We start from the raw sequence: 15,694 nt of genomic DNA on the forward strand, positions 1-15,694 counted from the left end.
AAGAAGAAGACCCAGAAAGACAAATGTCACAACTGCTCCCTAATGTGTGGAATCTGAAAAGATGGCCAGAAAGTGAAAGAAAGATTATTACTAGAAAAGAGAAAAAGGGTCAGCCAGATAGCTCAGTGAACTAAAGTGCCAGCTGAGGTAGGTACAGGGACTGGGGTTTGATCGTGGGGCATGCTGAGAGGGTGATTGAGACTGCATGTGGTGGTGCATGCATGTAATCCCAGAGTTAGGGAGGCTGAAAACAGGAGGATCACTACAGGTCTGATCTGTGTAGTGAGACCATGAAGACCGTATACTAAAAGAAAGAAAGAAAGAAAGAAAGAAAGAAAGAAAGAAAGAAAGAAAGAAAGAAAGAAAGAAAGAAAGAAAGAAAGAAAGGAAAGAAGGAAGGAAGGGAGGAAAGGAGGAAGGAAGGAAGGAAGGGAGGGTGGGAGGGAGGGAGAAAGGAAGGAAGGAAAGAAGGAAGGAAGGAAAAAAAGAAAGAAAAAAGGAAAGAAAGAAAGAAAGAAAGAGAGAAAGAAAGAAAGAAAGAAAGAAAGAAAGAAAGAAAGAAAGAAAGAAAGAAAGAAAGGAGAAAGAGAGCCTGGCCTAGCCACTGGCCCACTTCAGTGGAGTGCAGACAGAAGGAGCCCCTAGCCCAGCAGCCGGATGGGTGTCTGTAATGGGTTAACTCACATTTTTGGCTATAGGTATAAATCTTGTTCTTTCTGTTGTAAATGCATACCCACCCACTGTTTTAGATTGTTTAGTAAATAGTGACTGTTACCTGTAGTTTGCTAGATAAAACTCACCAATCCCTTTAAAACAAAGTTAGATTACAGACTTGACTTCTTTAAAAGGAAACTAAGAGTTTTAACTCCTTGTAACCTCCGGGCTATGCAAGGCTGCCTGCAGGTACTCAGGTGCAAATTAACCAGAAACTGAAACAAAAGCCCCAGGAAATGTAGATTAAGTCCTGGTCCTAATCACTCTAAAAGCATTATTTTGTGGCAGACAATGAATTTGTTTACCAAACTGAATGTGGTCAGACAATAAATTTGCTTATCAAACGCAATGTGGCTCCAAGGTTTAAAACCCTCTCTGCTTCCTGGGCTGCCGCCTTTCGGTCCTCTCCTGCATGAGAGCAGACTGGGGGCCCTGAGCTCAGTAATAAATGCCTTTCTAAATTCCAATCTGGCTGATCTGGTTCCTATTCTGAGCGACCCATAACAGTGCCAGGCCAGGCTGGTTGATGAGTTTAGTAGAACTAGGTCCAGTGAGCAGTGAATGTCCAGAATTTTCACCTTGACTAACTCTGTGTACAGATTCCGGAGATCTAAACAACTATATCTAAGCAATGTGTAATACAGAAACCATGGTTGAATACCTCTCATCTTGGTCTTCTAAATGTGAACTGCTCCTAATGTCTTATCAGTTGTTATTATTATGCTGTCTTTAAAATACATTTTTAAAAAAGCAAAGATGATAAGAAAAAATGGTTTATTAAGAGCAAGCATTGGGCTGGTGAGATGGCTCAGTGGTATAAAGCACCTACTTAGAACAAGCTTAGCAAAGCACAGGGACCACTGTTCAATCCCCCAGCACCACATGCCAGCTAGTCCCTCCCCCTGGTGGGCTGAGCTGGCCACACACACACACACACACACACACACACACAAATTAATTAATTAATTAAATTTTTAAAAAAGAGCAAGCACTAATAGCCAATTATTTGTCCAATCTTGCAAAGCTATGTCTGCTAATCTGAGCAACAGATTTGATGATAGAAATAGGTAATATAGCAGGCATTGTTAATTTTGCTATTCTTGTTTTGAAAATCTGTAACATAGCTATTGTTGTACGCTACCCTGCATTCTGTCTTTGTTTTGCTATTTGTTTTTGCTATTGTTTTCACTCTTCAAAATAAAATAAAATAAAATAAAATGTAAAAAAGAAGAGAAGAAGAATTAGGGTGAGCGTTAGAGGGGAAGGGAGAGGGAAGCGTGCAGGAGCAGACTATGCAGTACGCACTGCAGCCAGCTCAGTGTGAAGGCCACAGGAGAGGGAGGGACGAGGGTGACGGGCAATGACACGGAGCAGCATACACCCAGAGGATGTGCTACTCTGCCAAATTAAATCCCTAAATCTGTACTACCAATAAAAAGATGGGAAAAGATAAAGAAACTAGCTTTTCTGTAGGCAACGAGGTCACAGTCCTGTTGTGTGTGGCTTTCAGCAAGCTGGTAACACAGTTTAGACTAAAAACAACGGCCTTAGAAAAGATGGGATTGGAGCCAGGGAGATGGCTCAGTAGAATAAGCACTTTCCTGGCAAGATCAAGGACCTGAGTTCAATCTCTAGTTCTGCCAAAAAGAAAGGATGGGATTTTAGATGGTTCACCTTCCTTAGTAAACTGCAAAGGGATGTTTGAGATATTTCAACAGAAATACTCAGCATTGGTCCAAAGAATAATGGTAATAATCCATTCCAAATTGCATCATTTTTCATACTTTCCTGTAAATTAAGAGACTGAGGACTTCCTCTAGAGAACTGTGTTGCAAAGGAGGGAAGACCTGGAGCAGTGAAGACGCTGAGTCTGGACGTCTGAGACAGAGAGTGACTCGAGGTCTGCACTCACGCCATCAAATAAATTCACACTCACAATGGCCGCCACGAGTGCTTGAGCCCACGCTGAGTCCAGGCGCAGAGGGAAGTCACCTGAGAATTTCTGAATACTGAAGTGGGATGCCCAGGCTTAGAGTGCTTCATTAGAGTTGGATGAGGCTTAATCAGTGCAATTGTTAATAATACCAGCACTTGGAAGGCCGAGGCAGGAGAACCACAAATTGGAGCCCAGTGTGGGCAACTTGAGAAGTCTTTTTTTTTTTTTGGCAAAACCAAAACTGAACTCAGGCTCTTGTGCTTGCCAGGCAAGCACTAATTCTACTGAGCTATCTCCCCAGCACTTGAGAAGTTTGTAAGACACTGTATGAGAGAAAAAGACAGAGACAGATGGACAGACAGACAGACAGACAGACAGGCAACACAGAGAGATAGAGTATGAGAGAGAGGGAGAGAAAGAGAGACAGAGACAGAGACAGAGAGACAGACACAGAGAGACAGAGAGAAAGAGACAGAGACAGAGAGAGAGAGAGAGAGACAGAGAGAGAAAATGGGAAAAGGGAGGAAGGAAGGTCAGAGGTGAGGGAATAACTCAATGTGAGGATCCTGAGCTCAATCCCAGTACTCTGTGGTGGGGTGGGCGACACTTCCTTAGGAGATTCTGCCATGCAGTGAGGGCTCAGCTGTGCTGATCTAATGCAGATCGCCTCTTTGTCTCCCAGGGAAACCAAGGCTCACCCAGGCCGACTGGCTTCTCAAAGCTGGTCAGCTTTTAGTTTTTTTTAGCAGTTGGTCTTGGGCTTCTGCAAAAGGACTCACAGCTTAGTGGTGACCTTTTATTTCCTAACAGTTTTACTCTCCTCAGTTCATCTTTCTGTTTTTTTCAGCTCATGTGTGTACATGGACGCACACACACTCCCTTTGCTGTTTCCTCTTTCTTCTTTTATTTATTTCATTTTAATTTTTTTCCCTTTCTTTTTTTTCTCATAATTTTTATTGATAAACAAATAGCAATGAGACAATTTCAAATCAAACTGGTAGGACAGTTTCAATAATTAACACATTGCATACATTCTTCCTAGTGATTAATTGCTGTACAAGATGCAGACATGATATCCTATTTACAAACACCATTAGAACAAATCACTCTATTCATTAAGACCATGTAACTATATATCTATCCTAACCGCTTTGAATACTCGGATACAAAATGGAAATTCATCTGTATACGGTTTTTTTGTTAAGTTCCGTCATTTGAATATTATAGGTGTGTAAACTCAGCAAAATATTCTTAAAGAGTCCAGTAGCCCATAATAGTATTGGGTCTTCCGCTTCACTAGCAATGTCAGAAATTGTTGACCTGAGTCCCCCACAGCTCAACATAACAGCATGGCTTTACTTCTTATATTTTGTTTTTATACTTTTCTGCTGGATGGTTAAGACCAAGGTAAAGTAGGACATACATAACAAGAGTTGTAGCTTTTGGGTCTGATAAGGTCAGTGAAATCCCCTCAGGATTTATCCTGAGATCCTGTACGTCAGATTGTAGAACCTTTGTCAGTGTCAGCCATGTGGATGAGTCATGGCCATTGCTTGGCCAATGTGCTCTCTGTGAAAGCCTGAGAGAATGTTTTCTCTCCAAGTGACTCTCCTTAGGTACACTCTACATCATTGATCACTTTCTTCTTTGGCCCCATAATCTCCTTGATCAGAAAATTTGGGACACTACTGAGTTACATGACGTTACAGTACAAATTCTCATATGTCCTGAGTCTTAATTGACCTTAGAAGGCTAGAGCCAAAATGTTGGCTTTCCTTGCAGCCCTCCTTTTTCTCTAATTTTGGTCTGCAAACTTAGGTTGTTAGCCATCCGGAAGACAAGCTTATTGTTATTACCATACAACTTAAGCTGTTAAGCATAACCTCACTATCTGTCTGCATATCAAACATCTTAGGCATAATATGGAACAGGTATTTTTCATCAAGTATTGATATGTTGAACTTTAAGTCCCTACAGAATATGATAAAAAACATTGAAAAATTAGAATATATTTTTAAAATAGGCATAAAGAAATATATGCTTCTTATGTTTACACATAAGTCCAGAAATCTCACCATATACAACCTTGAAGCAGGACAGTCCCACAATATTCCTTTTCCTGTCTCTTGCTATCATTCACCACCCCCTTCTTTTTGAACAACCAGCTACCTGAGAGACATCATAGCAGCAACTGGCATGTCATGACAAGCAACCCATATTTAGAATACCAGAATAACAGGCACTCCAAGCATGAAACTACTATTACACATTACCATCTGCAGTGCAGTAGCTTAGTTCACAGGTATCAGTATATATAGTTAGTCAGGGTGAGAAACCTTCCAGTTAACTGCTAGATTAAAAAATCTTCTGGAGATTCTCAGGATCATTGCCTTGCTCATCTTCTACATATAACTGTATGGCTTGACATGGTCATGTTTCCTAGCTCTTCTCCTTTCCCTCTCTTGATTAATTAGTCCTTGAGATCCTGCTTTCCTTTTACTTGTATTATATGTTTCCTCTTTCTTAATGTTACTCTGCACTCTCTCATGAATCTGCTTGTTGCAGACACCCGGAGACAGCTGGTGACTGATGGACTGAAGCCGAAGCCCGCAAGGCAGGACCAGGTCCAGTGTGTGACAAGAGAAACCCTTTAGTCCCTACTCTGTGTGCATGTCCCGGGCTTTGCTAACTAGAAAATCTATTGTTTTATTTTCTTTTGTGTTTCACAGAATTCTAAAATACACTTCATGGAAATAAGAGTGATTTCCTAGTTTACTTATGTTTCTCACTTTTTTGTACACTGGAATATATTTTATGCCAACATAATGAGACCGGCCTTCTTCCTTCGGGAAGTTTCACTTGTGCACGGTTTCTGGCTCAGGTGGACTCTCTGTGGGAGTTCATGAAAGGACAGGACAGAGATGGAAGGAGCTGGGCAACAGGTTGAGAGCAGACAGGCTGCGGGTCAGGCGGGCACTCTGGAATGTCTCTGAGAGGAAAATAGTCTGGCAGGTATTCTACTTGAGTTCATATTATAAAAGACCCAGCAGGTAACTTCATTTATTTATTATTTTTATTTTTTGTGCTGGAACTCAAATTTAGGACGTTGCACTTGCCAGGCAGGTACTTGTGCCACCCAGCTGCGCTTTGCTGATTCCTGATTTTCATCTGAGCCAATGAAAGAAACGCTAGGCAGAGAGACAGGAGCACTGAGGAGGAAGCACTCAACTGCTCAGATCTGGGGCCCACTGGTGACAGATCCAAAGTGTCACATGTTGTGTGCTAGCGCGCTAGTTTTCTCTGTTCTGTGATACACAAAAGGTTACCAGAGGCCTTTGCCAGTGAATGTTCTCAGAAAATAAAGAAAATCTAGCAGAGTTAGACATTCTCAGAGAAAGGCAGCAATCCAGTTAAAAACTACTAATTCTGAAGTTTATAGACTTTTATCTGATAACCTGACTACTGGGCTTTCAGATGGGAAAGGAGGTGAAGGATTTCTCACAGCCCTTGTCTCAGGCTGTTGCCAGGCTCCAGGCATTTCCTAGTGCCAGAGCATCCCCCACCCAGGAAAAGAGGAACTCATATCAAAAGCAGCTTCAGGGCCTATTCTCAGCCTTTCTTTGGTTAAATTTCTGTTTCCAGAAGCAACTGCTGAGAGCTCTACTTTCACTTTCCAGTTTCAGTTTGTACTTCTGACAGTTAAATTTGGGTTTCCAGAAGCAACTGCTCACAGCTCTACTTTCACTTTCCAGTTTGAGTTCCTAACTTCTGACGACAAGGACAACACCCATGGTGTCATTACTTGCTTATATATCCCTGTTTCCAAAGTCCCCTTTACTTGAAAACCCTCAAGTCAGGCTAGCTGGACCTGAACAAACTGCCTGCTGGGTCACTGCAGAGCTGTGGGCTACTTCTCAGTTGCCATGAGGTAAAGACTTTTTCCTCTTTGCCTGCATGTCTAAGGTTTGGGAAAAAGTGTTTCTCACTGCTCTCTGGAATGTTTCTTCTCTGTGTTGTCAGGTTCCCCACTCTTCTATGTGAGTGTTTGCTAAGGGAGTGAACGTGTGAGAATCCAAATGCATTTGTGCACTCAGAGGCACTGTTGCATCTTGATTTTTGTTAGCCTAAACCCTAGAGAAACCTCTCTTATGCTATAGCCCAAAGAAGAGGAGAGTGAGTATTATGGAAATGGAAGACATGCTCCCAGTTTCAGATTCCTTTCCACCAGGCTCATTCTGTCCTCTCTAAGGAAAGGAGGGACAGCTTTTCTGGGAAGGGACATCACTTTTGCTCTCTTCCATGTGCAGTAAATCAGGGCCCATGTAGCTGGGTAAGCTGCACTTGGACATCTCATGTGTCTTGGAGTCATTATGTGGGCTGGGGGTGAGCTGATGAAGTTCATGGTCTTCCTGTTAGTTTCCAGGTTCACAGATATTATTGTTGTTGTTGTTATAGTTGCTGCTGCTGTTGCTGTTGTTTGGGTTTTTGTGTTTGCTTGATTTGGTGACATCCTGAACTGAACCCAGGGTTTTCACCCTAAGCTACATCTCCAGCCCTTTTTTTAATCTTCTGTTTTCAGAAAGTGTCTTTCTAAGTAGCTAAATTGCCCAACACTGGGTTCAATCTTGCAATCCTGCTGCCTCAGCCTCCAAGAATACTGAGCTTATGGCATGCACAACTTTAGCTGACTGGTCTCACTGTCTGACTGCTGGATTCTGATGAAGATATGACACGACTGAAAATTAGCAGGTTACCCTCTCCTTTGGCCCCCAAGAAGTCTTGGCATGCTCCTTCCCCCAGGTCTTGGCTACAGGTCTCTGTTGGGGAGCATTCATGTTGTCCTCGCTTAAAAGGCTTAACGTGCTCACTGCTGCATAACTACAATTAAATACTGCTCATATAATCTCTTCTAGCAGCACATAAAATAGTGAATTAATGTTGCCTTGGAAATGACCACTCAGTGTTTTACTGGGAAAAAATTTTGAAAGATCCAAGTTCTAGAAAATGCTCAACTGCAGGGCTGTTGTAAATGTGATCTTTATATAACAAAAGCTCTTATAAAGGCAAGAAGATTGAAAGTCAGAAGATTCTAAAGGTTATAAATGTCGCACTTAATTCTGTGCTTACTAAGAGCCAACTACTCACCTCCCGCCTCTGCCACCAGCAGCCTCCACCTGCTGTCTGTGTCTCTGCTTTTGCCTACTGTGCTCATTTGAGGGAAATGAAAGCACTCAGCATGTGGCAGGAGTAAGATCCTGTCATTTCATTGCCCCCGCATTGTTTTTCTGAGGTGGCCTTTCCCTTACAAGAAGGTTCGCCCTGGAAACAGCTTCTAGTTTTCATCTATTCTCAGTTCCTCAGTGTGATTGATCCAGCTCCTCCATCTCCATGCTGCGACTGCCTTCCCTTGGGGCAGCTAGATGCACTCAGGACTGTACACACTGTACTGGCCCCACCCACGCGTAGACAGGGCCCATGCACCACAGCGACCACCTCTCGCTCATGCCAGGACTGTGTGGACCACCATCCAGCTTGCTGTAGTCCATTAAGGAGAGCTCTGCAGAAATCCCATGTGGTGGGACGGCCCCCAGGGTGTCTCTCTCCTGCTTGCTCCCAACTCTCAGTACCTGTGCTCCTTGAGCTCTCTCGCACACTGGCCCTGCAGGCATCTTGCGCTCTTCTCTCTAGGCTCTATGAGTACTCACAGCTTTTGCACCTTCACACGTAGCTGGAAGGGCCACCTCTGTATCTCCCTTATCAGACTTACTTTCTTTCCTGTCTGGGTCTCTAGATGGTGGACACTGTGGTGTGCAGAAACTAGATAAGGCAGATAAGAGCCAGGAGGAGTTAGTCCACGTAAACAGAGTAGCTGTGAGAGGGATGGTGGGACACTTAAAGGTGAGGCTTATCACCAGGTTAAGGAACTGTCCCATGAAAGGCACACTCTAAACCCTGAAGCCCCAAGAAAGTGCTGCCTTTAAGAAAGAGACTGCAAAGCCAAATGAGGAAGAGGAGCCTGACAGTGTGGTTTCATGCTGGTTTCCTTTCTGCGACATGATGGGTTCAAGGTTCATTACCATCATGGCATTGTCATATCTCATTCTTCATGGCTCAACAATATTCCCCTTTGTGACTGTGCTCTATTTTGCTTGTCCATTCATTAATGCTCAGCATAGGAGTAGTTTCCTGAATAGTGCACCAGTGAACATCTGAGGATTAATATCTGCATGAGCACAGGCTTTGAATTAATTGGAGCATCTATTGCAGTATGGAACGTCCCCAGGATTCGTGCTCAGGTGGGTCTCATATGGTAACTCTGATTTTGATTTATTGAGAGACCACCCGCCTTCTTTCTGCTATAGCTCTACCATTTTACGTTCCTACCAGCAATGTGTTTGGGTTCTAATTCTTTAACATTCTTAACAACTCTTTCTTTTTGTTTTGTTTGTTTCTTTGTATTCAGTTCTAAGAATTGAATCTAGTAGCACTTTACCAGTGAGCTGTATCCTCACAATTTTTTTTTTGGCAGAACCAGGGATCAAACTCAGGCACTTGTGCTTGCCAGGGAAGCGCTTATCCTACTAAGCCATCTCCCCGGTCACTGTTTCTTTGTTTTTGAGACAGGGTTTACTAAGTTGCCAGCCTGAACTCAAACTAGTGGCTCACCTGCCTCAGCCTTCTTCAGCCCAGGGATTACACCTCTGCACTATTCCACCTGGCTTAGTCTCCATTTTGTCATTACTACTGTCACCTTTGTGGGTGAAAAGGATGTCTTGATTCCTACTCACTGTGTTTTGTTTTAGTTTGCTTTTTGTGTGTGTGATGGTAATGCATTATTGTTTCGACACTGCTTCATTTTTTTCCCGTAATGCGTTCGGAAGCCTGAATCCCTTAAACACTCTACCAAACCCATTTACTTTATTTAGAGAGCAGGTCACATGCTGGCTTCCAACTTTCAACCTTCTCACCTTGGCACCTCAAGCAAGTAGAATTACAAGGACACACTACCTCACCAAGCTGCACAACAGTTTTGGTCTGTACTTACCTAATAGCTATTGACGTTGAACAAATTTTTGTATCTTTGTGGTTCTTATGACTGTTCTTTAGAAAACATGAACTCAAGTTCTTTGCCAATCTTTTATTTTACTTTATTTTTCAGAACCAGGGATTGAACTCAGACCCTTGCGCTTGCCAAGCAAGCGTTTATTCTATTGAGCCATCTCCCCCACCCCCTTGCCAGTCTTTTAATTGTGTTGATGAGTTGTAGGAGGTTTCATGTAGTCTGAACTTACATATCAGCCATATGCCAAAATAGTTTCTCTCATCCTGGGAGTTGCATTATCACTGTTGGCTATGTCCTAGGAAGTACAAAAACTCATTTTCATAAAGTCCAACTTATTTCTTGGTATTATCATTGCCTGGCCGGCCAAATAGCTCAGCAGATTAAAGTGCCTGCAAGTAGGGGCAGGGGCTGGGGGTTTGATCCCGGGGCCTGCCGTACTGGCCCCAACGGGTATGCTGAGATGGCAATTGAGACTGGGTGTGGTGGCACAGGCCTGAAATCCCAGCACTTCCAAGGCTGTAAACAGGTGGATGACCACCAGTCTGATCTAGTAGTGAAACCCTGAACACCCTGTAGACCCTTCCCTAAAATACAAAAAGAAGAAGAAGAAGAAGAAGAAGAAGAAGAAGAAGAAGAAGAAGGAAAGAAGAAAGAAAGAAAGAAAGAAAGAAAGAAAGAAAGAAAGAAAGAAAGAAAGGGAATGTATTATCGTTGTCTATTGTTTGGTACAACATCTAAGAAAGTGTCCCAAGGAGATGTTATGAACATTTTCTCCACCCCTTCTTCCACAGCTTCTATCGTCTTAGGCCTTACATCTCCATTTCTTGTCCCTCTTGAATTAATCTTTGTATACGTTATAAGCTAAGGAGCCAGCCTCTTTCTTTAGCATCTGGTTTCCCATTTTTCCACATCACCTCTTGAAATGGCCTTAGAAGTCATTTCAGGGTAGTTAAGGACTGAAGTAGGTCAACTTTCAAAATCATAGCTTATGACCCAATTCTGAATATGACATTATTTGTAGCTAGCATAAGAGGTATCAGGGTTCAGCGAAGATGGAAGGGTGGAGCTTGACTTCCATAGAACTGACACGAAGGAGGAAGAGGCACCAGCATCATCGGTGTTGATGATCCAGGGAGGAAAGGCCATGTGAGGATGCTGGAGGAAGGTGGCCATTGGCAGTCGAGGAAGCAGTTATAGGAACCTATTTGCTTGGACATTTGACCTGGACTTCTGGACTCCACAGCTGCGAGGCAGGAGGTCCCTATTCTTTAGGTCAGCTAATATGTACCATGTTGTTCCAACAGCCCAAATGGATCGATAGAGTCCTATATTCCAAGTTTACTCCTGGAATCACTTCCGTGGGCCTGTGTCTTGACTCTCTTTCCTGGGCTGTGTGTCTCTGTCACTTCCAAATGATCTTTATGCAAGTGCAGTACAGTTTTGATTACCGAAGTTATGTTAAAACAGGAACTATGATGAGAGGAAGTTGGCGGGAGGGGAAAAAAAAGCAGGAACTATGAGAAGTCCAAGTTTTTTTTTTGTTTTTGTTTTTGTTTTTGTTTTTGTTTTGTTTTGTTTTGTTGTTGTTTTTGACAGAACTGGGGATTGAACTCAGATCCTTGCATTTGCCAGTCAAGCGCTTATCCTACTGAGCCATTTTCCTGGCCTCTCCAAGTTTATTCTTTGTATTTCATATTGGTTTATCAATTTGAGATCCTTTAAGATTCCATATCAATTTTAGGATGAAAGTTTCAATTTCTGCAAAAATATGTTGCTGAGATTTGACCACGGCTTACATTGTATCTGTAGTCCATTGTGGGCAGTATTGGTTTTTTCATAATATTAAGTTTCTAACCAATGAGCAAGGGATGGTTTTCCATTAATAGGAGTCTTCTTCCTTTCAGTAACATCTGTAGCTTTCAGGATTCATGCTTCACCTACTTGATTAAGTTTATTTCTAGATAGTTATTCTTCTCTCAGATACTATTAATGGGAGTGTTTCCTTAGGCTTACTTTTATCATTCATAATTTGTGCATCAAAAGTAACTTACTCTATTAGTTTTTGATCGTTTGAATTTGCTTATTTAATTTAAGTTTCTGTGGAATATCCTTTGACTTTTGTGTTTGTAACATTTACAAGTGTTTGACTTGAAAAGAAGAGAAAACAGCGCTCTTAGCCTTGTTCTTGATCTTGACTGAAAATCTTTCAGTCTTCAACTCCTGAGGATGACCATGGTGTAGATTTCACACATGTGGTTTTTATTGCTTTGAGGACATCACTTTCTATTAATCATCCACTGAGTATTTTTAATGAGGAAACAGTGTTAAATTTTGTGAGTCACTCTTCTGCATAAATTGCAGCAAGCACAATTTTCTCCTTCTTTCTGTCAATGTTATGTAACATTAATTGACTTTTAGGTGTTGAGCTGCCCTTTGTATGATACTCTCCATTTGCATACCATTTTTGAAATGACAAAATTACAGAGATGAAAAATGTGGGTAGCAGTGGTCTGGATTCTAGGGGTGCTGAGGAAGAGGTTGCAGGTGTGATTATGAGCAGGTGGCAGGAAGTGATGTTGTGGTGCTGCAGTAGTTCTTATGGTTCTTGATCCAGGTGAAGGTTATAGAGATTTACTCATCAGAGAAAGATGACAGAGTGATACAACATGGTCTTCTACCCATTTAAAGTCCCTAGCATGGGCACTATACTGTGGTGGTGTAAGTTACAATCATTAGGAGAAAGTGGGTGAAGGATATACTGGATATATAAACTATTTTTACAACTTTCTGTGAGTCTATAAGCATTTCCAAGTAAAATGTTTTTTTAAAAAACCTGTTAAATTTTGTCCTTTTGGTGACCTTCATAATAAAATAGACAACTCTTCCATAGCATATAGTAAGCTATAAGTGCTTTCAATAAAGAGGCCTGTTAATCCTCTCAAAGGCAACTTCGATGAGTACTGTTATTATCGCTATTCTAAAATGGATCTCAGAGCACACAGTAGTGCTGGAATGAAGGTACAGAAAGAAGCAAACTACATCCTTTATCCATGTACTTGTTACAAATGCGGGGACTTTAAGGAAACTTGGGGTAAGTGTGGGATTTTCTGAATACTTCTAATTTCGTAAATTATTCTACTTGGCTTATTTTACTTTGGTTGTTTGTCACCTAACAAGATTTTTTTGGGGGGCAGGGGCAGAACCTGGGATTGAACTCAGGTCTTTGTGCTTGCGAGGGAAGCACTTATTTCTTTGAGCCATCTCCCCAGCCCCACCTAACAAGATTTACTTTTGTTTTATAGTAACAATGATGATGCTAACCAAGTCCAGAATTGCCTGGATCAGCTGAAATGCCACTTTACATGGGAACTAGCAATTGGAAAGGCTGAAATACCAGATTTAGAAAGCAGAATCTTGGAAGAGATTGAGTTCCTGGACACCAAGTACAATGTGGGAATTTACAACCTGCAGGCCTATGTGGAACACCTCAAGGGCCACAATGACAAAGCTCTAAAGAGCCTGGAAGATGCTGAAAGGCTGATCCAGAAAGAACATGCTGACCAGCCCGACACAAAAAGCCTCGTGACTTGGGGCAACTATGTCTGGGTGTGTTACCACCTGGGCAGGTTTACAGATGCCAGGATGTACCTGGACAAGGTAGAAAACACTTGCAAGAAGCTTTCGAGTCCCTTCCGCTTTCAGACGGCGTGCCCTGAGGTGGACTGTGAGGAAGGATGGGCCTTGCTGAAGTGTGGAGGAAAGCATTATGAGCGGGCTTTAGACTGCTTTCAAAGTGCCTTGGAAATGGAGCCTGAAAATCCTGAGTTCAACACTGGGTATGCCATCACCGCCTATCGCCTGGAGCACTCTAATAGGTACAAGAAGGAGAGAGTGTCCTCCCTGGACTCTCTGCAAAAGGCTGTGAGGCTGAATCCTGAAGATGCATACATCAAGGTCCTCCTTGCTCTGAGACTTCAGGATGAAGGGCAGGAGAAGGAAGGGAAGAAATATATCGAGGAAGCTCTGAACCTCAAATCCTCCCAGATGTACATCTTTCGCTATGTAGCCATGTTTTATCGAAGAGCAGGCTGCATGGATAAAGCTATTGAGCTCCTTCAAAAGGCCTTGCAGGCAATGCCCAACTCTACTGTCCTGAACCATCAGATAGGGCTTTGCTACAGAGACAAACTAGTCCAGATAAAGGTAGCCACCAAAATGCAACCTGCAGGCCAAGATAGAGAGGAGATGGACAGATATGCAAGACTAGCCATAGCACATTTTAAACTGGTTGTGAAACAAAAGCCCACATTTCATATTGCTCTTCTACACCTGGCACTTGTTTATATTGAAGTAGGAAAGTATGACGAAGCTGAAGACAATTTTCAAAAGTTGCTTTCCATGACACCAATTGAGGAAAGCATGCTACAAGAGGCACATTTCTACTATGGCAGATTTCAGAGACATCAAAAGAAATCAATTGCAGATGCCATTAAGCATTATTTAATAGCAACACAAATAGGAGAGTCATCATTTATAAGAGACAAAAGTATTAATTCTTTGAAGAAATTGGCTTTAAGTAAACTTCAGAGAAATGAATTTGACAAGGAAGCCCTGAGCCTCCTAGAGTATGTCCACAAACTGGAAGGGGAAGTACAGGCAGCTGGGGGACACCACGAGCAGGCCTGAGCCTGGCTCCGCGCTCCCAGACGAGAATGCCACGGGAAGCGATGCCAGCCACCTTCGCTTTTCATTTGCTTTTCAATGAACTTTTATTTTGTTTGACGATTTTAGAAGCATGTGTTATGTAGTTCAGTGCATTTCTCAGACCTGGTGAGGCATCATTAGCTGTATTCAGAAAATAGTGAAAGAAAATGTGTGTGCACCTCAGGGGCGGGAACTGACCATTTAGGTGACTGCTACAGAGGAGAAAAAGGCTTGCTGAGCACATCTGTAGCAAATATAAATCTAGATTTATATACACCACGGTGTTAAATTCCCTATTTTATCAAGCATTTCAGGGCTTTATAAATAAATACAAAATAACATGAATGGGAAACATGTTACTCAAACTTCATGCATCTTACAATATAGTGAGAGAGAGAGAATTAAACGTGTAGTAATGAGAAGTCAGATTTCTCCATGAGGACGTTTCAACTTTAATTCATTGTCAAACTGTTCCAAGTCCACTGTAGTTGCTTCTAGCTTACACCATTTCATTTGAATCACTATTTAAATCATTTGCTGATATTGATCCAATTAAAACATATATGTACAAAGCATGTGAAATGATCTGAGAGCAGACCTCACTAATGCAAAATAAACTTGTGGATGATGTTATGTGTTGTGTGAGGAATCTTCTTAGTTACTCTTTTCTCATTGCTGGGACAAAACACCCAATCCGCCATATTAAAGAAGGAAAAGTTCATTCACCCTACAGTTTGTGGAGGTTTCAGTCCAAAATCAGCTACATTCAAGGCAGAACAGCATATGGCAGAGAGTAGTAGTTCACAGATGCAGAAAAAGCCACAAGAGAAGCAGAAGGACAAGCCTGCTTCTGCCCCTTATGTTGTTTGCATGCTACCTGTCCCAGGGCAGGCATAGCACTTGCCCCTATTCCCAGCATTGGACCATGAATCAATCACAAGCTCTATATTCCACCACCTCTGAAAAGCCCAACCCCATGACTGCATGAGGCTTTGGGGAGACATCTCGACACAACCGTCACAGGAATTCCTGACCATCTCCAGGGAACACGATTTAGTTAGCAGCATGCCTCTTTCACACCCTTTCCAACTCAAGAAGACACCTGTGCTCTTCTCAGGGCTAAGAAATATGGCAGTGTAGTATAGTCTGGGTGTTTTCAAGCAAAACAACTAGTAGGAAAATTTAGTCCATAGATGCTCTTTCATCTTAATAATAGTGCCAAATTTATACAAGAGTATCTTCAAGCATTACCAAGAAGTTTCTTTAAATTAGCAGCT

The 15,694-nt window shown here is 42.2% G+C and overlaps 1 protein-coding gene across 1 annotated transcript; it reads left to right on the plus strand.

Annotated features, from left to right (window-relative positions):
* Positions 1-6,371: 6,371 nt before the first annotated feature.
* Positions 6,372-14,688, plus strand: LOC101572532 (interferon-induced protein with tetratricopeptide repeats 1-like). Its single transcript, XM_023716195.1, has 2 exons — positions 6,372-6,578; positions 13,016-14,688. Exons 1-2 carry the CDS (start codon positions 6,574-6,576, stop codon positions 14,397-14,399), a joined length of 1,389 nt encoding a protein of 462 aa, XP_023571963.1. The 5' UTR covers positions 6,372-6,573; the 3' UTR covers positions 14,400-14,688.
* Positions 14,689-15,694: the final 1,006 nt, after the last annotated feature.

Source organism: Octodon degus, unplaced genomic scaffold (genome assembly GCF_000260255.1).
Source record: "Octodon degus isolate 3935 unplaced genomic scaffold, OctDeg1.0 scaffold00046, whole genome shotgun sequence".
Taxonomy (NCBI): Eukaryota; Metazoa; Chordata; class Mammalia; order Rodentia; family Octodontidae; genus Octodon; species Octodon degus.